At 45.5% G+C, this 23,616-nt stretch overlaps 1 protein-coding gene across 7 annotated transcripts in view; it reads right to left on the reverse strand.

The window, feature by feature from the left end:
• Nucleotides 1–709: 709 nt before the first annotated feature.
• The window catches only part of IPPK (inositol-pentakisphosphate 2-kinase), a 1,165,378-nt gene continuing 1,142,471 nt past the window's right edge, over nt 710–23,616 (reverse strand). For 6 of the 7 annotated variants that reach the window (XM_077452467.1, XM_077452466.1, XM_077452469.1 and 3 more), the window contains one exon: nt 710–1,321. In XM_077452467.1, the coding sequence (XP_077308593.1) occupies nt 1,096–1,321 (226 nt within the window). In that variant the 3' untranslated portion in view covers nt 710–1,095. Of the gene's footprint in view, nt 1,322–12,460; nt 12,686–23,616 lie in introns of those variants that run through there. The other variant, XM_077452471.1, reaches the window with a different exon arrangement.

The following is a 23,616-nucleotide window of genomic DNA, read 5'->3' on the forward strand; positions in this document are numbered from 1 at the left end:
AAAGAGCAGAAACTCCAAATGGACTACAAGGTCTAAATAGTAACAGTAAATTGAAATAGTTTTTATAAACAACAGTAGATAAAGGTTCTAAAAACACCAAACCTTCCTTTTGACAAGTAAAACAAACATAAATCACAAAGTTATGAAACATCCCTAATGCCCCTTTCACACATGCGGATGGTATGTCCGTATTTCATCCATCCGTTTGCGGATGAAATACGGACATACATTCATCCCTATGGGATAGCGGGTGTCTGCGGATGAGCATCCACAGACACCCGATTTAGTCCGCCTCCGCAACAGTCCGATTCTGCAGACGGAGGAAAATCCTATTTTTCTATCCGTCTGCAGAGTGAATCGGACGAACACGGACAGACGGTCCGTGCTCGTCCGATCCCCATAGAGGAGAGCGGAGATCTGACAGGGCGGTCCCTGCACAGTGTGCGGAGACCGCCCTGTCCGCAGCCGGCTCAGCGGGGACAACGGAGCGATCCCCGCTGAGCGAGCGAATCTTCACGGGGCGGATCATTACTGATCCGCCCCGTGTGAAAGAGGCCTAACATTTTTTTCCCCACATGCCTGTTGCAGGTTTAGAATGCAGACCTTCATAATTCTATGGAAAAGAAAAATCATATATAGTGGCTTAATTTGACCTAAAATACAAACAAATTAGATCTTTTTGCATTACACAAATTACAGAACCCACAACTGTGAAAAGATGTGTATTTTTTATCACCACATTTTACAAATTCTTATCCTGATACAGATTAGGCCTTTGCATAAGGCTCAGTGAGATGATTGTCTGGACCTCCTTAGGCACCAGAAAAAGCAGCAGAATGAATGCAAAGGGCCAGGTTATGCCTAGTGACAGTCAGTGCTTCATGTAAAGTTTGTTAGACTTACAGCATTCAAATACAAATAATATCTTGCAGTTAGCCTTCGTATATCAAAAACATGTCCTTTATGTAAAACTAATCATGGTTTTAAAGGTTACATATAAAATATTATGCATCGCTTCTAAAGACTAAATAAAACAAGACTGAAAATCTTCATAGCATACCCTATCACAGCACATAGGCTAAGGCTATTTAAGAACTATACTTTATGCAGAAGCAGAGTGCATTCCTCGCTTTCCAGGAAGATGAGTGATGTGGTTGGCTCATCTTGATTCTGGCTATTTTTCAGGTAGTGGTTAACAATTTTACAGTCTCGGTTGTATTGGTATGGTATGTTTTCATACGGCTTCAGGTCCAAGTCCAGGATGGAAACTGAATACAGGAAACTTGTTCTTGAGGCTTTTATCACAGGTCTTGACTCAAAGCTAAAACAAGAATTACATTGTGAGAAGCACTTCGGATAGTAATTTGTTGACATATAATCTGTAACACATTTTTAGGCAGCTTTTTTTTTCCTTTAACTGTTCATATCTAAAAATTACAATTATTAAATTTTATCTAAACACAAGAAAAATAAATATATATTGCAGCTTACTAGTCCTTAGATGTGGCTAAATTTTTAGTTTTTTTGGATTTTTTTCCCCCCATTTTCACCTGCTGATCCAGCCAGTAACACACTTCCTGCCTTGGGGTGACTACACTTTCTCCACCACTGTATCGATCACCTTTTTTAATAAAGATTTTAACTATAGCATATGAAGAAAAGTTGAGTAAACATCCAAGTAAGCAGGAAATGTTTTGTCTCAACCCTCTAAACATCATCTGGACAGCTTGGTGTGTTTAATGACGTTGAAAAATAACAGACTTAATGGAAAATCAAAAGGTAATACAACTGTCAGGACTCTTTCAGATTGAGCCAGCCTGCTCCGATCAATAGATTGCCCATTGAACTGAGCAGAATGGCAATGGAATGTTTCATTAAGTGCAAACAAGTGTCCATAAACAAAAAAATCCCAAATCTTGTGACATTACATCTTTCAATACGATTATAAAATTATCTGAGTTTATATATACATTTTGTGACATAACAATCACAATTGTTGCATAGTGTATTTAGGTTGATAGAGCATTATTTGGACATTTTATTTTTTTGGCACATTGGTGGTATATTCATTCGAGTTGTTATTTTATATATATATATATATATATATATATATATATATATATATATATATATATATATATATATATATATATATATATAAAAAATCACTTACATACACATATTGTTGTGGAAATGTTATGAAGATGTATTTTAATATGTATTGTCATAGTGTCTCCCAGTGTTAATTCTCCCACAACCCGTTCTAAAGAGCTGACTGGGACAACCAGGCCAAAGATGGCCCCGGCGCCTCTTCGGACATGGAGCACTCCATGGCGGCCACTAACAAAGTACTCGATGCCACTTCCCTGTGCCAGAGCACGCTCACCACCAAAATTGAGGAGGTCAAAATTGATGCATCCCTCATCCGGCAGGATCTCTCTACCCTGCGGGAGCGTGTGACGGAGAGGGAGACCCACATTAGCAGAGTGGAAGACATCTTGCACCCTCTGCAACATACTACTGATGAGGTGTGCCGCCAGCTATAACAGATTAGTGTGAAGCAGGATGACATGGAGAATCGCCTCTGGAGATGTAATCTCTGCTTTATTGGCCTTCCTGAGACTGCTGAGGGCAATGAACTGGCCAGTAGGGATGAGCTTGGTGTTCGAGTCGAACGCATGTTCGATTCGAACACCGGCTATTAGCCCGTTCGGCAAAGCCAGAACTCTGTGGGCCATTCGCGCCAAATTTGTGTGGTGCTCACAGCCCACAATGCACTGCGCCATCACAGTGCATTGCTGGCTCATGATTGGTCAAGCATGCACTGTGACCCCGCATGCTTGGCCAATCACAACGCCGGCAGCGAGGAGAGCCATAATTGGCCACAGGCAGGATGCCTGTGACCAATTATAGCTCAGGGGGTTTAGTACACACCCCACACTATATGAAGCCGCCAGCGCGGCAGCATTGTGTAGTGTGTTCCGGCGTGCAGGGAAAGAGCTAGATAGGCAGGGACAGTGTGTTCTTTTCTCAGGCATCTGCAGAAGTTAGTGGGTGTTGTTTGCCTCCAGTGCAGTATACACCTGTATCTACCCTTTATTGCGGTTGTTCTCTAATACAGTCAGCCATCTGCCGGAGTTAGTGGGTGTTGTGTTTCTCCAGCACAGTATACAACTGTATCTACCCTTCATTGCTGGTGTTCTCTAATACAGCCATCTGCAGGAGTTAGTGGGTGTTGTGTGCCTCCAGCACAGCACAGTATACACCTGTATCTACCCTTTATTGCTGGTGTTCTATAATAAAGGCATCCACAGGGGTTAGTGGGTGTTGTGTGCCTCCAGCACAGCCCAGTATACACCTGTATCTACCCTTTATTGCTGGTGTTCTCTAATACAGCCATCTGCAGGAGTAAGTGGGTGTTGTATGCCTCCAGCACAGTATACACCTGTATATACCCTTTATTGCTGGTGTTCAATAATAAAGGCATCTGCAGGAGTTAGTGGGTGTTGTGTGCCTCCAGCATAGCACAGTATATACCCGTATCTACCCTTTATTGCTGGTGTTCTATAATAAAGGCATCTGCAAGAGTTAGTGGGTGTTGTGTGCCTCCAGCACAGTATACACATGTATATACCCTTTATTGCTGGTGTTCTATAATAAAGGCATCTGCAGGAGTTAGTGGGTGTTGTATGCCTCCAGCACAGCACAGTATACACCTGTATCTATCCTTTATTGCTGGTGTTCTATAATAAAGGCATCTGCAGGGGTTAGTGGGTGTTGTGTGCCTCCAGCACAGCACACTATACACCTGTATCTACCCTTTATTGCTGGTGTTCTATCACACAGACATCTGTAGGAGTTAGTGGGTGTTGTGTGCCTCGAGCACAATATACACTACCCAATTGCTGGTTTTCCCATCTCCCTGCCATTACTATGTCTGGAAGGCCAACAAGGAGAGGCAGACAGGCACGAGCCAATAAAAGAGGGCAAACAGGCTTTGTGTCTAGAGACAACAGTTCTGGTCATGGACGCGGTGCATCGTCATCAGCACGTGACCATGGGACATGCTTGTCCTTATTTTCGGCAGCAGGACGTGTTGAGCCGCATCATGCCGAAGACTTGGTAGAGTGGATGACAAGCCCTCTTCATCCTCCTCATCCTCTCTCACCCAGGCTCAGGGTACCAACGCATCCTCTTCCCTCTGTCATCAGTCACTCTTTCCCTAGACCCACCATGTCCTCCTGAGGAGTCCCCCGAACTGTTTGAGCACAGTGTTGGGTACATGCTCCAGGAGGGTGCCCAGTGTTTTGAAGGTTCTGATGATGATACCCAGCTAGAGGAAGGCAGTAGCGTGAGTGCAGAGAGAGGGGTTGCTCAAGAAGGACAGCAATCTGGCAGTCATGTTCCACCAGCTGCAGCATACTGCCAGGTTTGCTCCAGTGATGAAGAGGGAGGGGATGATGAGGTCACTGACTCCACGTGGGTGTCTGATAGGAGAGAGGAGGAGGAGTCTGATCTCCAATCATGCCCCTGTTGAAGACATTTATGTCGAAACGCGTCGGGCTAGCTGTTGGCACCCCACATTGCTTTTAGTCTTATCTTTTATTTAGCCTTTATGTGATCACTAAGTCATAATTTTTACTCAATTATTTGACTTTAAAATAAATTTGCCGGTTAAGACCGTCTGACCCGCACCATGTGGAGCTTTCTTTTTCTTTTTTTGGCTTAAAACCCACACCATTCTCTACCCCATATTTGGGGTTACCTGTGCCAATCGAGTCACGTCTGAGCTGGACAAGAAACTACCCTGGCGTTCCATTAGTGAGATATACCGCATGGTCTACAGCTGTTTGGAGTTTCCTTACCATCTTGACGGACCTTCACTGATCCATCCTTTGGTCCTAGGTCAGGACCGCAAGCCTTCCAGACTCAACCGTCGTAAGACCGTGTGAGTCCAACACAGTTGGTAAGAGTATTTACCTATTTTACTAATGTCTGCAGACAAGCTGATATACTCGGGTGTGCCTGATTAGCAAGACCCCTATCTCCCTTGAAGTGGTCTAATCATCCCTGCACCAGTCACATCACGGAGGTTTCCACCCATTTTAATTGGACTTCTCTCATATGATCATGGACTTTCTTATGTGACCACTCTTTATATATTTTTTGTCTATGTGGGTGTTTATCATATTCACTATTGTAGAAGCGCTACACTATTTTTACCCCAAATTGTTGAACTTTGTTTGTTTTAAGTGTTGGCAGCTGTTCTTTTTGCTTAGTTAGTTACAGCGCAGTGTTTTCCCCCCTTTTTTCCTGATCTCCAATGAGGCAGGATGCCCTTTGGGTGCCAGCTTAGGGGTATCACACCGACTGAATCACACCGCAGAGCTCCGCCTGTGCAGGGCGCTGCCTCTGCACGTTATTCCAAAAGTTCTTTGGTGTGGGCTTTTTTGAGACGAGTGCATCAGATAGCACCGCTGCTATTTGCAACATATGTCTCAAGAGTATCTCGCGTGGCAAAAACATCAGCCGCTTGGGCACCACATGCTTGACCAGACATATACTGAGCTGCCATGCAGCTCGTTGGCAAGCGTACCTTAAAGACCCACACCAAAGAAAAAGCAGACCTCTCCTTGCTTCTCATCAGCTGGTATCTCCAATCCCACTAGACCTTCAGTCCTCTCTGAAACCTGCACTGAGAGGAATGAAGGTGTAGAATTAGGTGTGTCACAGACAAGTAGTTGCGGGCACTCTGCTAGCAGTACACCCACGTCCGATTGTAGAAGACAAAATTTCCCTGCCCCAGCTGCTGGACCGTCAAAATAAGTTCACTCCCAGCCAGGTGACATGCCCACCAGGTGGAATTCAACGTTGGCCATGCTGCAGCGGCTGCACACACAGCAGAGGGCCATCAATGAGTACCTGTGCGACTACAGTACCAGGACAGGGTCAGGGGAGCTCAGTTTTTTATCACCACGCCAGTGGGGCATGATCAGGGATGCATGCACTGTCCTGTCACTGTTTGAGGAGGCCACAAGGACGGTGAGCGGTGACAGTGCATGCATCAGTGACACTGTACCTCTTGTCCACCTGTTGTAGCATACGCTGCCTGGAATAATGGACAGGGCACTTGAGGCAGAACAGAGGCAGGAAGAGGAGGACTTCCTTGCCTCTCAAGGCCCCCTTTATCCAGTGTCCCTGCTGTCCCACCCATCACACAGGAAGAGGACAAGGAGGAGGAGGATTGTGTCAGCATGGAGGTGGAGCCTGGCACTCAGCATCAGCAGTCTTTTAGGGATGATTTACAGTCCCAAGAAACTCGTGGACTTCTATGTGGCTGGGAGGAGGTGGCTGCAGATCATGTTGTCCTTAGTGACCCAGAGAACTCTGGCCTGAATGCCTCAGCTAACCTACGCTGCATGACCTCCCTGATCCTGCAAAGCCTGCGCAAGGATCCTTGTATTCTTTGGATCAAGGAGAGGGACCATTACTGGTTGGCCACTCTCCTTGATCCACGGTACAAGGGTACGTTTGCGGACCTTATCTTGCCATTGCAGAGGATGAGACATCTCTGGGAGGCCTTGCAGAAAGGTCTGTGCCACGCGTTCCCAGAGACTGGGAGGTTACAAACTCCTTGTCCTGGACAATGTGTTGCTTAGGCTTCGGTCAGTCACAGAAGGAGCATTGGAGAAGGTGGCCGTCTGACCAATGCGTTCAGATGATTTTTTTATTCTGCAGCCCCAAGGTATGATCGGTTCCAGCAACCATCGCCAGCGTCTGATTTAAATGGTGCAGGAATACCTAGGGGCAAGGTCAGACTTGGACACCTTTCCCACAAAAATCCTCTGGCTTACTAGGTCTCGAGGATGGATCACTGGTCTGAGCTTGCACAGTATGCAATTGAGCTACTGGCCTGTCCTGCATCCAGCATTCTTTCGGAACGCACCTTCAGTGCTGCTGGAGGCTTTGTAACAATCACAGGGTGTGTCTGTCCACCGAATCAGTTGATCGACTGACCTTCATAAAGATGAATCAGTCTTGGATCACCACCAGCTACCAAGCACCTGAAGCTGATGTAACCGATTTTTTTGGAAATGTCACATCCCTTCAAGACTGCCTATGCTGATGCTGAGTGACTGTCCTGTTATGTTGACTGACTATCCTCTTCCTCCTCAATGATCCCGCTGATATCTTGGAAGAACATTTTTGGTTCTGGGTGATGCCACCAGCCCAATTTTTCAGCCCGTTTAACAGGGGCGTGTAATTACAGTTTTTGATGCAATGCTTTGCAGCAGGGCTCATTCCTGCACTCCAAATAGAGCATATGGGAGAGGTTGCAGTGTCGTGGCACCAGTGCCTAAGGCCCAATTTTTCAGTGTCAGGAACCAAGAAACAGACAGAGACAGATGTACAATCAAATCACACTTGTTTATTAATAAAAAAAAAAGGTAAATAGAAAAAAGCGTAGTCAAGCATAGCCAGAGTCTAGTAGCCAGATTGGGTAGTCAGCCAGTCCAAAGTTCATAAACCAGATCGGGTAATCCGCCAGTCCAGACATCAGGGATCCAAGGAGAGCAACTGCAAGCAGGATAAGAAGTCAGGAGGGATGTCAGCAAGCCAGTCTTGAAACAAACAGCAGGAGATGGTTCCTTGTGATATGACCAACGCGGAGGCAAAGGAAAGAGTGAGCTGGAAGGCTTTAAATAGGCAAGTCAGACGAGCATAATCAGGAACAGGAAATATATAATCGCCGCGCTTAGGAAGAAGAATATTTTTAGGTTGCTGCCACCCTCTAAGCCCTCAGCCCCTATTAGGGAGCTACGGCTGTTTAGCTGTTTATAATGTTATTATAGGGCTTATGGCGCTACCTATACCAGAATGACAAATTTATCTATAATACCCAGGTTATAGTTCCCAGTGCTCGTGCCAGTGTATAAACAATGCAATTAGCTTATCCACGCACCAACTGTGGAAAAAGAGAGCTGACAATTAGCCGACAGCTGAGCGGCCAGCCCAGAGGACGAAGGGCTAAGCCAGCCCTGACAGTACCCCCTCCCCAATGACCCCTCTCCCTCGGAGGGCCACCGGGCTTGAGGGGAAACGTCTATGGAACTTGCAGAGGAGGACAGGGACATGTACGTCAGATGAAACCCAGGAGCGTTCCTACGGACCGTACCCCTTCCAATGCACCAGGTACTGTATGCGCCTACGGAACCCATGGTAGTAAACAATGGATTGTACCTCATACTCCTCATGGTTCTCAACCTGAATAGGGGGAGGACGTGGCACCGAGGTGGTAAATCGGTTACAGACCAACGCTTTCAATAAGGAGGCATGAAACACATTTGAGATGCGCATACTAGGAGGAAGGTCCAATGCGTAAGCTACTGGGTTAATCCTGCGAAGGATACGGAAAGGCCCAATAAACCGAGGTGCAAACTTCAGTGAGGGAACATGAAGCCGGAGGTTGCGAGATGACAGCCAGACCCTGTCCCCAACTTGGTAGGAAGGTGCAGGCAGGCGTCTGCGGTCAGCATGGAGTCTGTACCTATCATTAACATGACGCAAAGCCTCCTGGACTTGTACCCAAGTGGAACGAAGACCACGGAGATGCTCCTCTAATGCAGGAATACTCTGATGAACAAACGAGTCAGGCAACATGGAAGGTTGCAAACCATAATTCGCCATAAATGGAGACAACCGGTAGGGCAGAATTCAAGGCACTGTTGTGAGCAAACTCTGCCCAAGGTAATAGGTCAGACCAGTTGTTATGATGGTCAGAAATATAGCAACGTAAGAATTGCTCCAAGGACTGATTTGCTCGTTCTGCGGCCCCATTAGACTGCGGGTGATATGCAGAAGAGGACGCAAGCTGGATTCCCAACTGTGCACAAAATGCTCGCCAGAACCGGGAGACAAACTGACTGCCCCTATCTGAGACAATCACCTTGGGTAGCCCATGTAAGGGAAAGATCTCCCGAGCAAAAATGGAAACCAGTTCCTTAGAGGTGGGTAACTTCTTAAGTGGAATACAATGACACATCTTTGAGAAGCGGTCAACCACCATAAGGATAACAGTGTTGCCTTGGGAGTTGGGCAATTCCACAATGAAATTCATAGACAGGTGAGTCCAGGGTCTCTCTCCATTGGGTATGGGTTGTAGGAGGCCCACTGGAAGGTGTCATGGAGTCTTACTCTGAGCACACACGGGACAGGCAGCTACGAAGGCAGTAACATCAGCCCATAGACTAGGCCACCAGAATTGTTGGGAGATGGCCCAAATGAGTTGATTCTTCCCAGGATGGCCAGCTGCCTTGGGAGAATGGTAAGTCTGGAGCACTGCAGTATGGAGACTCTCTGGGATAAAGCAGCGGTCACAAGGTTTATCAGGAGGAGCATGGACCTAAGCAGCAAGAATTTTGTCACCCAAAGGAGAAGTAAGACTGGTGCGAACCATAGCCAAGATACGATCAAGAGGAATCATAGGAACCGGAACCGACTCCGACTTGGAAGTGGAGGAAAATTGTTGTGACAAGGCATCAGCCCTTACATTGTTAGTACCGGGTAAGAATGAGACAATGTTATTAAAGCTCGACAAGAAAAGAGTCCATCACGTCCTTCTGAGAGAGAGTCGCTTAGCCTCAGACAAGAATGTAAGATTCTTATGGTCAGTAAGAATAAGAACGGGCACAGTGGTATCTTCAAGGAGATGTCTCCATTCTTTCAGGGCTAAAATGATCGCCAACAGCTCTCTGTCACCAATCTCACAATTGCATTCAGCAGGTGACAATTTCTTGGAAAAGTAACCACACGGATGCATAGTGCTCTCAGAGTTAGGACGTTGAGACAGAAGGGCGCCAACTCCAGTCTCAGAAGCATCAACTTCTAGAATAAAAGGCAACGTAGGATCAGGATGTGCCAACACAGGAGCAGAAACAAAAGGCAGCCTTGAGAGTCTCAAAGGCCTTAATGGACTCCGGAGACCAACCTTGTGGGTTACCGTCCTTTCTGGTCATATCAGTCAGAGGCTTGACCAGAGAAGAGAAGTTACGAATAAACTTCAGATAGTAGTTTGCAAAGCCCAGGAAACACTGCAGAGGACGTAAACCCACGGGTCGAGGCCACTGTACGACTGCCGACAGTTTCTCTGGGTCCATCAAAAAACCAGCAGTGGAAATGACATAGCCCAGGAATGTGACCTGTTCACGATGGAACTTGCACGTCTCCAGATTACAAGAGATTGTTCTCTCTTAGTTTCTGAAGTACACGACAGACATCGGTGTGGTAGCTCTCCAGGGACTTGGAAAATATGAGGATATCATCGAGATAAACCACCACACACAATTGCAACAAATCTCGGAGGACATCGTTAATAAATTCCTGGAAAACTGCTGGGGCGTTACAAAGGTCAAAAGGCATTACCAGGTATTCATAATGGCCTGTTCTGGTATTAAACACAGTTTTCCACTCGTCGCCCTCCTTAATGCACACGAGATTGTATGCCCCTCTCAGGTCAAGCATTGTGAAAACCGTTGCTCCTTTGAGACGATCAAATAACTCTGTAATCAATGGAATCGGGTAGGCATTCTTAATCGTGGCACGATTGAGACCCCTATAATCTATAGGGAGACAAGGAGTTGCGGATGAAACCTCGAGAAAGTGCGTCAGCAACATACTCTTCCATGGCCTTATCCTCCAAGACTGACAAAGGGTAAACCCGGCCACGAGGAGGTATGGCACCAGGTTAAAGGTCAATTGCACAATCATAAAGCCGGTGTCGAGGCAAACTACCGGCTTGACCTTTATCAAAGACATCGCCAAAATCACGGTACTCCTCTGCAGGGAGGGGAGTGAAGCAGTGCACGGGACCTTGGATACCTTCAGGAAGCATGTGTCACTGCACTGTGGTGACCAGGAGAGACCCTCAGCACGGAGCCAATCAAAAGAGGGGTTGTGCCTCTGTAACCAAGGATAACCAATAACCAGTAGAAATCTGGGTGAGGAAATTACTTGGAATTGAATTATCTCTTGGTGAAGAGCCCCTACGGCCATGGACAATGGAACCGTCTCATGAGTCACATGGGCAGGCTGTAAAGGTCTCCCGTCAAGAGCCTCAATGGCAAGTGGAGTGTCACACAGCTGCAGCAGAATCGAGTGCTGCGAAACAAATGCAGCATCAATGAACAGGCCTGCAGCTCCAGAGTCGATTAGCGCCTGTATCTCGATGGACAACTCAGCCCAAGAAAGGGTGGCCAAAACCAGGGGCTTATCCTTCTGGATAACTGGTGACGAAACGCCACCTAAGGTATGTCCATGACAGGACCTCAAGGTTCGGGCGTTCCCTGGACGGGTAGGACAAGACTTCAAAAAGTGACCTGCCTGGCCACAATAAAGGCACAATCTCTCCCTCCTCCTAAAGGCTCTTTCATCCGCAGAGAGACGCGTGAAGCCTAGGTGCATGGGTTCATCTTCACTGGCCAACTCGGTACCAGGAGGCATGGGAGGTAAGGGAGGCATGGGTGGGATTACAAAGCTCAGAGGCAAACATAGAGGAGGCTTACGCAAGCGCTTCTTAAGAGAAAGTCTTTCTCCGAGTCTGAAGTCAATGAGGATGGCAAACGAGATCAAGCTCTCCAACTCAGTGGGTATATCTCGGGCTACTATCTCATCCTTGATGGAATCTGAGAGACCATGAGAAAAAGCAGCCACGAGGGCTTCATTGTTTCAAGCAACCTCTGCTGCCAGAGTACGGAATTCAATGGCGTAGTCGGCAACAGTTCTCATACTCTGTTTGATGGACATGAGGCACTTGGCAGCAGAAGCCGAGCGTGCGGGAACGTCAAAAACCCTTTTAAAGGAGGCCACAAACTGAGGGTAACTCAAGACAACAGGTTTTTGCATCTCCCATAGAGGGTTAGCCCAGGCCAAGGCTCTCTCAGAAAGCAAAGATATCACAGAACCTACTTTGCTTCTGTCCGTGGGAAACGCCTGGGGCAGCATTTCGAAGTATATCTCAACCTGATTGAGAAACCCTCTGCATTGAACTGGATCGCCCCCAAATTGCTGGGGAAGCGGAGCAGAATCAGACATACCTCTTATAGAGGTAATACTCGAGGCGGGTGCCTGCGCAGAGACTGGTGCAGCAGCAGGGACGGTCTGCGACTCAGGTAGTACCGGAGCAGCCACCGTGGGGGATTCCAGGTGAGCCGTGCAATTCAGGAGCATTTGTAACACCAAGGCAAACTGATCCATGCGGTAATCTTGCTCATTCAATCTGGAAAAAATATTACCAACAAGTGGATTTACTGTATCTTCTAATTCATGACCTTCGCGTACTGTCAGGAACCATGAAACAGACAGAGACATAAGTACAATCAAATCACATTTGTTTATTAATAAAAATAAAAAGGTAAATAGAAAAAAAGTGTAGTCAAGCATAGCCAGAGTCCAGTAGCCAGATCGGGTAGTCAGCCAGTACAAAGTTCATAAACCAGATTGGGTAATCAGCCAGTCCAGACGTCAGGGATGCAAGGAGAGCAACTGCAAACAGGATAAGAAGCCAGTCTTGAAACAAACAGCAGGAGATGGTTCCTTGTGATGTGACCAACGCGAAGGCAAAGGAAAGAGTGAGCTGGAAGGCTTTAAATAGGCAGGTCAGATGAGCATCATTGGGAACAGCTGGTAACTGTGGAAAGAGAAGAGAGCTGACAATTTGCCGACAGCTGAGCGGCCAGCCCAAAGGATGAAGGGCTAAGCCAGCCCTGACATTCAGCCCCTGTTTAACAGGGGCGTGTAATTACAATTTTTGATGCAATACTTTGCAGCAGGGATCATTCCTGCACTCCAACTAGAGTATCTAGGAGAGGTTGCAGTGTCGTGGCACCAGTGCCTAAGGCCCAATTTTTCAGCCCATGTTTAACAGGGGCATGTAATAAAAATGTTGATGCCCTGCTTTGCAGCAAGGCTCATTCCTGTACTCCAACTAGAGTATATGGGAGAGGTTGCAGTGTCATGGCACCAGCCCCAGTGCCTAAGGCCCAATTTTTCAGCCCCTGTTTAACAGAGGCATGTAATTACTATTCTTGATATAATATTTCACAGCAGGGCCCGTTCCTGCGCCCACCAAGAGTAACTGTGAGGACTTATAGTGTTGTGGCACCAGCACGACCACCACAAACACCAAAGGCCCACATTTTCTACCACTGTTCAACAATGGCATGTAATTACAATTCTTGATATAATCGTTCACAGCAGGGCGCTCCAGCACCCACCAAGAGTCACTTTGAGGGCTTACAGTGTTATGGCAACACCAACACATTTGGCCCCCATTTCTGCAGAGCATATAGGGCATTTCAAACATCCAACTTACAAATGTCGCCTACTTGCAAACAGAAGGAGACAACGGGAAGTGAGATGAAAAAAGACGGATGGCAAAAAAAAATTATACAGGGGTGATAACCGTTCCCTATGTTTTCCAAAAATCTTAAAGATAGATTTTTTGACTGGAGCTACACTTTAAAAATGTACCAGTTCAAAATTACAAACAGATTCTACTTAACACAACAAACCTACACAGTCCCTGTCTTGTTTGCACTGCCTGTATACTGCTGTTCTGAGTATATAGGGCCTGGGGGCTTCAAGCCTTTCCTTTTTTTAATATGGGCACCGACTTCCCCTTAAAGCGGAGGTCCACCCTAAAGTGAACCTTCCGTTCATCGGAACCCTCCCCCCCCTCCGGTGCCACAATCGGCACCTTTCAGGGGGGAGGGGGGTGCAGTTACCTGGATAATCCAGGTAACTGCACCCACTTCCGGGATAGCTCTCTGCGGAAAGGGGCGTAACTTACGCCCCTTTCCGCAAGTGCCCGCCCCTTCCCGCAAGTGCCCCGCTGCCTGCTGGGAAACACACAGATCCCAGAGGCAGCGGGGAGCGTCCTTATTGCGCAGCGCGATTCGCGCATGCGCAGTAGGGAACCGGGAAATTAAGCCGAAAGACTCCATTTCCTGATTCCCATACCCAAGATGGCGGCGGCAGGACCCGACAGGCGACCTAGAGATCGGCTTCGGGTGCCGACATCGCGGGCGCGCTGGACAGGTAAGTGTCACTATTTTAAAAGTCAGCAGCTGCAGTATTTGTAGCTGCTGGCTTTTAAAAAAAAAAAAAAAAAAAAACGCGGAGTCCCGGTGGACTCCCGCTTTAATACCCGGAACCAGATATTAGATTAAAACCGCAAGCAGTTTCAAATGACTTTTTTCCATTAAATGTTAATTTGTACAGGGACTGTTCTAAACACGGGAAACATGTGGCACTTCACAGGCATACTATAGACACCCCCCAGGCACGATATTTAAAGGAATATTTCACTTTTTTTCACTTTAATAATCATTAAAATCAGTGCTCCCAAAAAAACTGCAGTTTTTAAAACATTTTTTGGCATTGACCTATGTTCCCTGGGGCAGGAGCCAGGTCCCCAAACCCTTTTTAGGACAATATCCTGCATATTAGCCATTAAAATTAGCACTTTTTATTTCAAACGTTCGAGTCCCATAGACTTCAATGGGGTTCTAAAGTTCTCACAAATTTTCGGTCCATTCGAAAGTTCTGGTGTTTGGCTCATCCCTACAGGCCAGCTTCCTTGAAAATATTCTGACATTCACCATCAATAGAGATGCATTCTCTGTAATGTTCGCGTCGAGAGAGCTCATCGAATCCCTGCCCCTCCCCCTCCCCAAGGAGCTCCACCACATACCCTGATAGTGAAATTCCTTAACTTCAGGGACCGCGATAAGATCCTCCACCTGACCAGAGAGAAGGGAAATATCCCCCACACCAACACTCATGTGGCCGTATTCCCAGACTTCTCCAATGAGGTGCAGTGTCAGCGGTCCAGGTTCCAGGATGTTAATCGTCGCCTCCACGTGCTACACCTCAAATACGCCATGCTGTACCCTGTGAAGCTTCGTGTTAAGTGCAAGGATCAAACCCACTTCTTTGAGGACACCGAGATAGCATCCAATTGGATCGATCAGAGGGATTGCAAGACTGAGCATACCACCATGCCTACAAGCTGTGAGTACTCTCATTTTCTTCCCCCTGCTCCCCCCTGTGCCCGCAGCGCTCCCCGCTGCTATTCTGAAGCTAAGCCTCTCAGTGGGTACATTGCATGCACATTTCCAGAAGAGCAGACCTGAAAATCCTTTTCTGCTCTACACTGGACCTCACAGTATGCCTGCTGCCTCTGGGTGATCTTACTGACTCATATTCCCCGTTTCCCTCACAACTGAGAGATGCCTCTAGAGGACGGTAGATGAAACGTTGCTGAGACTTTTCTCCTTACTTTATCTACCACTCTGAAGGCAGGAGGAGCCTCCCCTACACAGCTGTAATGGTGCTGCACCTTTATGGGTCCTACACCCCATGCACTTCTCAGTCGCCCCCCTAGGATCTTTGTGAATTCTTTTATCCCCTGTTTGCCTGACTGTTTTTACTTCCGCTTTGTTTTTCTTTTTATCACAGGTATCTATGTTCCTCAGAAATTAAGTTCCTTGCCTCCAATGGGTCCTAAACGTTGGATGCCCCCCTTTGATACCTGGTTCTGGGGTACCACATCCATGCCGAGTTGGGGTGGCGCTGGACTGGGAGGGAGGGGAAATGTTGTGGTTATTATTTGTCTTACACCATCATGTTTGCAACTGTTTACTTATGCTCATGGTACAATGTTATTCTCATACATGCACTAACATTATTGGTTACCACTGTATTCTATGCTATATAATGTGGCCAAGTCTGCTCTGCCAGTCCTGGTCCAGCTGCAATTTACTATATACACCCTATACCCACCATGAATTCTCTAAAGTTCCTCATGTGGAATGTTAGGGGCTTGCGCAATAAGATTAAATGCACAGCCGCCCTGACATTCCTTAAGTCCCAGTGGGCTGACATCATCACACTGACCACTTACAATCCTCTCTTAAAAAACCTTGGATAGGTTGGGCCTATCACACCGCCCACAGCTCATACTCCAGAGGAGTATCGGTCCTGATCGTTAAAAGGGTTCCATTCTACTTTTTCCAGGCGGACCTGCAGGGCAGATATGTGTACATAATTTATATTAAACTAAATTACAATCATGAGGTAAAATATAATCATTGTGTAAATAATGCTTGTATATATAATCACTGTGCAAATGATACTAGTAAACAATATAATAAAGTGACTAAATAAATATGTATAACAGTGTCCAATGGTCCTGTTTAAAAATCAAATCCAATAATCACTTTGATAGCACGAGGGACTTCACTTTATACTCATGTTTTCATACACGCCACTATTAATGGGTTCCCTATTCTGATACTAGCCTGCTATATCCCCCCTCCCCCCATATAACTCAGTTGTAATTAAGGAGGGCCTCGCCTTTATGACACAATGTACCTCTGTCCTGGCAGTGTCGATGGGGGACTTTAATATGACCCTCATCCTGGCTCTGGACCAAATGACCTCACTTGGACCCCCACTGTAAGCCGCCCACCCACACAAGATTACACGGCATACTGACTGACTTTACTCTTGTTGACACTCGGTGCCACTAAGACCCGCACACTAAAGTCTTCTCATGCCTATCAGCCAGTCATAACATGATGTCACGATTTCAGTCTAATTTCAAAGACCCTAAACTGGGAGATGTGGGCTTTGCACCAAGAATACTCTCGGATCAAACTCCCTATTGGATTACAATCCAGCTCCTGAAGACCTCCCCTGCTCCTCCTTGGCGGCTAAACCCATTTTGGCTGACTGCTGTGCAGGACCAGGAAGACATCCCTACGGAATTACAATACTATTTTACAGCCAACAAGGACTCAGCCACGTACGACATGGTGTGGGAGATGTTTACGCTCCACACCCGCTTCCTGCTCTCCATACGTATCAACAGACTTAAGCGATCAGCGAAACTCATTGTTCAACAGGCTACAGAACACCTACAGGTGCTGGAAGAGGCATTCCACGAGACCCCTTGCCCATCACTGTCAACAATCTTAAGATTCAGACGAGACAGGTTTCCCAATTGCATATTGAGAAAGCCAAGCAACGTATCTTTTTCTGAAGGCAAAGGGTATTTAAATATGGGGAAAGATCGGGCAAACTGCTTGCGAATCTCGCCCATTTAGACTCGCCTTCCCCAGTGGTGTTGTCATTGATTGACCCCCAGGGGAACGACATCATTAATCTGCAACAAACTTGGTGGAGGCATTTGTGAGCTTCTACCGTGCACTCTACACTTGCCAGGTCACACACTTCCCAAGATACCAGGGACTGCTTAGCAAGAATTACATTTCCTAAATTGACCAACGCCCAACTTGAACTCTTGGAGACTCCCATTACGAAGGAGGGTATTTCCGAGGCTATCTCCTGTCTGGCCACATCTAAGGCCCCAGGATCGGACAGCCTACCACTTGAATTCTACGCCACCTACTCTGAAACTTTAACTCCTAAACTTCATGACCTGTACAAATCCATATTTGATTCAGGAATCCTACCCCCCTCTATGAGAGAAGCCCAAATTGTAGTAATCCCCAAGCCCGGTAAGGACCCTAAATGCCCAGAATCGTATAGACCTATTTCCCTGCTACAGGGCGATATTAAAATACTGGCTAAGATTCTAGCCTCCCGTCTTAACCAAGTCATTCTGTCACTGATTCACCCTGACCAGGCAGGCTTCATGCCAGGGAAAAACACTGCTATGAATATTCACTGCCTATTCATGAACATTCAGTGGTCCCATGATGAAGTCGGCTCGAGGGTCGTAGTGGCTCTAGATGCCACCAAGGCCTTCGATTCTGTGGAGTGGAACTACCTGTGGGAGTGCCAATTGGGATTTCGCCCCAGCTTATTCACTGGATTCTACTCCTATATCAATCCCTGAGGGCCAAGGTGTTTGTAAACGGCTGTCTCTCCGACCAATTCCCGCTAGAGAGAGGGACCCAACAAGGCTGCCCCCTTTCCCCCATGCTGTATGTACTGGCTGTGGAGCCGTTGGCCATCATGATTCGTGCAGACACCAGCATACAAGGCTTTAAGATAGGGAATCTGGAAGAAAAGATTGAGATGTATGCTGACGACACGCTCCTATACTTAGCCGACTCAGGTCCCTGCCTTGTTGCAGCCCTCCACTCCATAGAACATATTGGTAGCCACTCAGGTCTGAGTATTAACTGGTCCAAATCTCAGATCCTTCCGATTGACCATTTCCCCCTCACTCACGTCCCCTCCTCTGACTCTCCCCAGGGTCTCCTTGATTAAGTACCTTGGAGTACAAGTTACCAGATCGCTCACAGACTACACACTCCTGAATATTGAATCCCTGTATAACCTAATCAAGACCAAGACACAAACGTGGGCCAGACTACCCCTTGGTTTTATGGGACACGTCAGTTTAGTCAAAATGATACTCCTCCCAAAGATACTCTATTTAATGTGGCATGCCCCCTGTATATACCACAAACATTTTTCAAAACAATTGAATCAATTCTCAATTCATTTATATAGGGTCACAGCAGACAAAAAATATCTTGGAGAATTCTGAAGAACCCAGTGACACTGGAAGGAGCTGCTCTTCTAGATTTTCAGGACTATTATCTTGCCTCCCAACTGTCCCACTGTCATGGTTATGCAGTAATCTTCCTGTGTTTGCTTACCTCTCCTCATGTGTTCAGACTAAGAGGCCAGCCACTTCCACCTGGTGGTTTTTATAACCTCTCCTCTAAGCATGGCTCCACCCCAGGCCCTATCAGGGAACCCTATATTAACCTGTGCACTGCAAGCCAGCGGTGCTGATAAACCATTGTGTGTTTGGCTTCCTCTTTCCTGCTTGCCGTGTGCTCTACGTTTGTCTCTGTTGCAGACCTTGGTGTGTTCTCAATGATTCCTGTCTGCTTGTGACCTTGACCTTTTGGCATGTACTCGGTTCTTCCTGTCTGCTAGTTGCCCTGACCTCTGCCTTATCCTCTTACTAATGGAAAAAGTGTAAACCGCGCTTAGGCAAAAATAGTGAAAAACAAACTAACAGTGTGTAGTATAGGCAGCAGCCAATAAATGTGATATGAACACCCAACAATAATACAAAAATATAAAAAGCTGCGCCAACCCTCTAACCAAAAAAAGAAGAAATAAAATTAAATATTAATATATAAATAATTAATGCAATCAAAACACCTCAAATGCATATAGATCAGAAAATGCATAAAAAATGACAATGCAAAAAAAATCCGTTCATAGAAAGTTCATAAATGTGTCCATATGATCAGCAATTTTTTTCTTAAATGGAGACACCACAGTGATTCAACACACTCAGAATGCGCACAAGTGCCCGTCACCGTATAGTGAGTGCGCTTACCAGAGGGTATATAGGTTGGAGCGTTATAATTAGATGGTAGATCACACCAAAATAATCCTCCTTATGATGGGTCCGCTCTCCGCATCACAACCGCACTCCCAAGAGAATGTTCTATTCCATGGTCCCAAAAATAGTACTCAGTGACCCCCAGGGAAAAGAAGGAACTAACATAGCGTTGAGACAATTTATTATAGATAAAAAGTAGCGCACTTACATATAAGTCGAATGTATACAGCATGTGTAAAAAACATAAAAAGCCGGCCGGCAAACAGGAGCCCGTCCTCCTCTCCTACAACGTGGTGGTGTCACTGCGTGCCTTCCCAGACGCGTTTCGTCATACCTAACGTTGTCAATGGGGAACGGGCAGCGCAGTGACGCTCCACCTAATATAGCTAATAATACACCCAAGCCTCGTTCTGAGATGCAAGACTTAGTCTCGAGATGCCATTTTGACTGATGGCAAATAGCCCTAAAACGTGTGCGATCTGTCTCATACTGACATATGCAGCGAACCCGCATATGATATGAACCAATATGGCGCATGGGCAATAACTATCCCACAAAACGTTCCAAATGGTGAAATCAAGGATAAGGGTAAAAAATAAATAAAATAAAAACCAAAATGATATATGTGTGTATTAATACCCTAATAGTATGGGATGGGCAGTGTACCCTCCATACGTTGCCTCGCATAACACGCAGAAAACAAAAAGATTCAACGCGAGTGCGGTATAAATAGCATCTAATCCTAAAAATAATTAATGTAAAAAAAATTTATTTAAAAATTTTTTTATCCATATTTAATGTCCCATAAATATAACGTGTGCATTAAGGATGATTCTAAATGTATACCTAAAAAGTTTTTTTATAATATTGTGTACTTAACCTGAAACTTTAATAATAACCCTTCACTAGTATGTAGAAGGAAATATGGGGAGTGAAAAATATTCTATGCATATAAATCTAACAAATAGCCCAATCTAATGGTCGCATGAAATTAATATCCTTATCTATGCCAAATTAGAATAAAAGCTATATATATATATATATATATATATATATATATATATATATATATATATAACTAGAAAATATGTATATATTCTATAGACCAGTCCAGCATCTCAAAACCAGCAAGGCCAAAGAAAATTAATGTACATATAAAACAAATCTATCCCACAGACCTCAACCTCAACAGGTAATATTGAGACTTGCATATATTAGGTAATGTACAGGGATTTGAAAAATTAAGAATTATCAATAAAAGCATTGACATCGGTATCAATATTGAGCCCAAACGGGGCATAAGTTTTTAGGCGATGGATCCAGGACATCTCGAGTTTTGAAATTTCTCTCACTAAAGAACTACCCCGCCAGTGAGGTTTATATTTATCAATTCCTAAGAAAAGAGTCTTAGAGGGGTCTTTATTGTGGAACCTCAAGTAGTGCTTAGACACTGAGTGGTTAGGGAAACCAGTAATAATATTAGTTATGTGTTCATTAAGTCTCACTTGTAAAGGGTGCTTTGTGCGTCCCACATATTGCAGCCCGCAAGGGCACTGCAACATGTAGACCACTCCAGTGGTGGCACATGTAATACATGGCTTAATCCTATTAGTCCAATCCTGTGGCCGTACCCTGAAAGGTGGTAGTCCGTCTCTGAAGACAAGAATTCAAAGAACAGACCCTACACTTTCTGCATTTATAAAACCCAGTAAGTTGATAAAAAAAAACACTACCTCTGGCCGGAGGATCAATGATATTCGGTGCTAGACGGTTTCGTACTGATGGTGCACCTCTAAACACTACTTGAGGTTTCTCACTCACCACATTTTTCAATGTGGCATCGCTACCAACGATGTGCCAGTGTTTATTTATCAGTCTTTTTACACTCTTCTGTTGAAGTGAATAGGTAGTTATGAAGGGGACTTTTCTCTGCATGTCGTTTACACGTGGGCCCCTCTCAATCAACAGATCACGACGATCGATATTAGTCACCTCATTAAGGGTCTTAGTTAGAAAATCTTGTTGATACCCCTTTTCTAAAAATCTCAAAGTGAGAACCTCAGCCTGTGCCAAGAACTCATCAGCCTTTGAGCAGTTACGCCTCAGTCTGATGTATTGACTCTTGGGGACTGCTCTAAGCCAGGGAGTGTGATGGCAACTATCGATAGGGATGAAAGAGTTCCTATCTGTGTCTTTAAAGAACGTTGAGGTGACAAAATGGTCCTCCATCACTGAGATGGTCAAATCCAGAAAATTAATTCTCACCTGGCTTATCTCGTAGCTAAGATGTATGCCCCTTTCATTTTTATTCAAAGACTCTAGAAAGTTCCTTAAATCACCCTCTTGGCCATCCCATAGGAGGAGGATGTCATCCATATACCTAGCCCACAAAACAATCTGAGGTATATTGTGGGCATAGATGACATCCTCCTCCCACTTGGCCATAAAAAGGTTGGCCAAACTGGGGGCATATTTAGCCCCCATGGCCACGCCCATAGTCTGTCTGTAGTACTGACTCCCAAACCAAAAATAGTTTCAGGTTAAGTACACAATCTTATAAAAAACTTTTTAGGTATACATTTAGAATCATCCTTAATGCACACATTATATTTCTGGGACATTAAATATGGATAAAACATTTTTTAAATAATTTTTTTTTACATTAATTATTTTTAGGATTAGATGCTATTTATACCGCACTCGCGTTGAATCTTTTTGTTTTCTGCGTGTTATGCGAGGCAACGTATGGAGGATACACTGCCCATCCCATACTATTAGGGTATTAATACACACATATATCATTTTGGTTTTTATTTTATTTATTTTTTACCCTTATCCTTGATTTCACCATTTGGAATGTTTTGTGGGATAAAGTTATTGCCCATGCGCCATATTGGTTCATATCATATGCGGGTTCGCTGCATATGTCAGTATGAGACAGATCACACACGTTTTAGGGCTATTTGCCATCAGTCAAAATGGCGTCTCGAGACTAAGTCTTGCATCTCAGAACGAGGCTTGGGTGTATTATTAGCTATATTAGGTGGAGCATCACTGCGCTGCCCGTTCCCCATTGACAACGTCAGGTATGATGAAACGCGTCTGGGAAGGCACGCAGTGACGCCACCACGTTGTAGGAGAGGAGGACGGGCTCCTGTTTGCCGGCCGACTTTTTATGTTTTTTTACACATGCTGTATACATTCGACTTACATGTAAGTGCGCTACTTTTTATCTATAATAAATTGTCTCAACGCTATGTTAGTTCCTTCTTTTCCCTGGGGGCCACTGAGTACTATTTTTGGGACCATGGAATAGAACATTCTCTTGGGAGTGCGGTTGTGATGCGGAGAGCGGACCCATCATAAGGAGGATTATTTTGGTGTGATCTACCATCTAATTATAACGCTCCAACCTATATACCCTCTGGTAAGCGCACTCACTATACGGTGACGGGCACTTGTGCGCATTCTGAGTGTGTTGAATCACTGTGGTGTCTCCATTTAAGAAAACAATTGCTGATCATATGGACACATTTATGAACTTTCTATGAACAGATTTTTTTTGCATTGTCATTTTTTATGCATTTTCTGATCTATATGCACTTGAGGTGTTTTGATTGCATTAATTATTTATATATTAATATTTATATATAATTTTATTTCTTCTTTTTTTGGTTAGAGGGTTGGCGCAGCTTTTTATATTTTTGTATTATCCTCTTACTATCCTTGCTGTTCCAGCCTGCTGCTTCCTTCTCCTGTAGTCTACTGTGAGCGTGAGCTGTGAGACCCTAGGGGCCATGACCTGGAGACAGACTGCAGCGAAGTCCATCCTCACTACTGGAGGCTCTGGCGTACACCAGCTGGCTCTTATACTCCGCGCCCCTGTGGAATCTATGCTTTAGCTCCTACTGGGATCTGTGTTGGTGATACAGTAGACCTGTATCCTGAATCTCCCTGGGTACAATCCACAGCAGTCCGTCCTAAGGTCCACTACCTAGCGGTGCACTTCCAACTCCTACGGATTGCATCTGTCACCTGGTCCAGGTGACCTGACAGTTTGATCAGCCATGGACCCAGCTGATGTGTCGCTACCCGCAGATGATCTGTTGCAGGGCTTCGTTCGCAGACTTGAGACCCAAGAATCGCATCAGACCCAGGTAATGCAATTCCTTCAGGATTTGGCATCCCATTTGGAACAGGTTCAGGCCTCATTAGGACCC

Source organism: Lithobates pipiens, unplaced genomic scaffold (genome assembly GCF_037356315.1).
Source record: "Lithobates pipiens isolate NorthernLeopardFrog02 unplaced genomic scaffold, aLitPip1_a1.2 Scaffold_23, whole genome shotgun sequence".
Classification (NCBI taxonomy): Eukaryota; Metazoa; Chordata; class Amphibia; order Anura; family Ranidae; genus Lithobates; species Lithobates pipiens.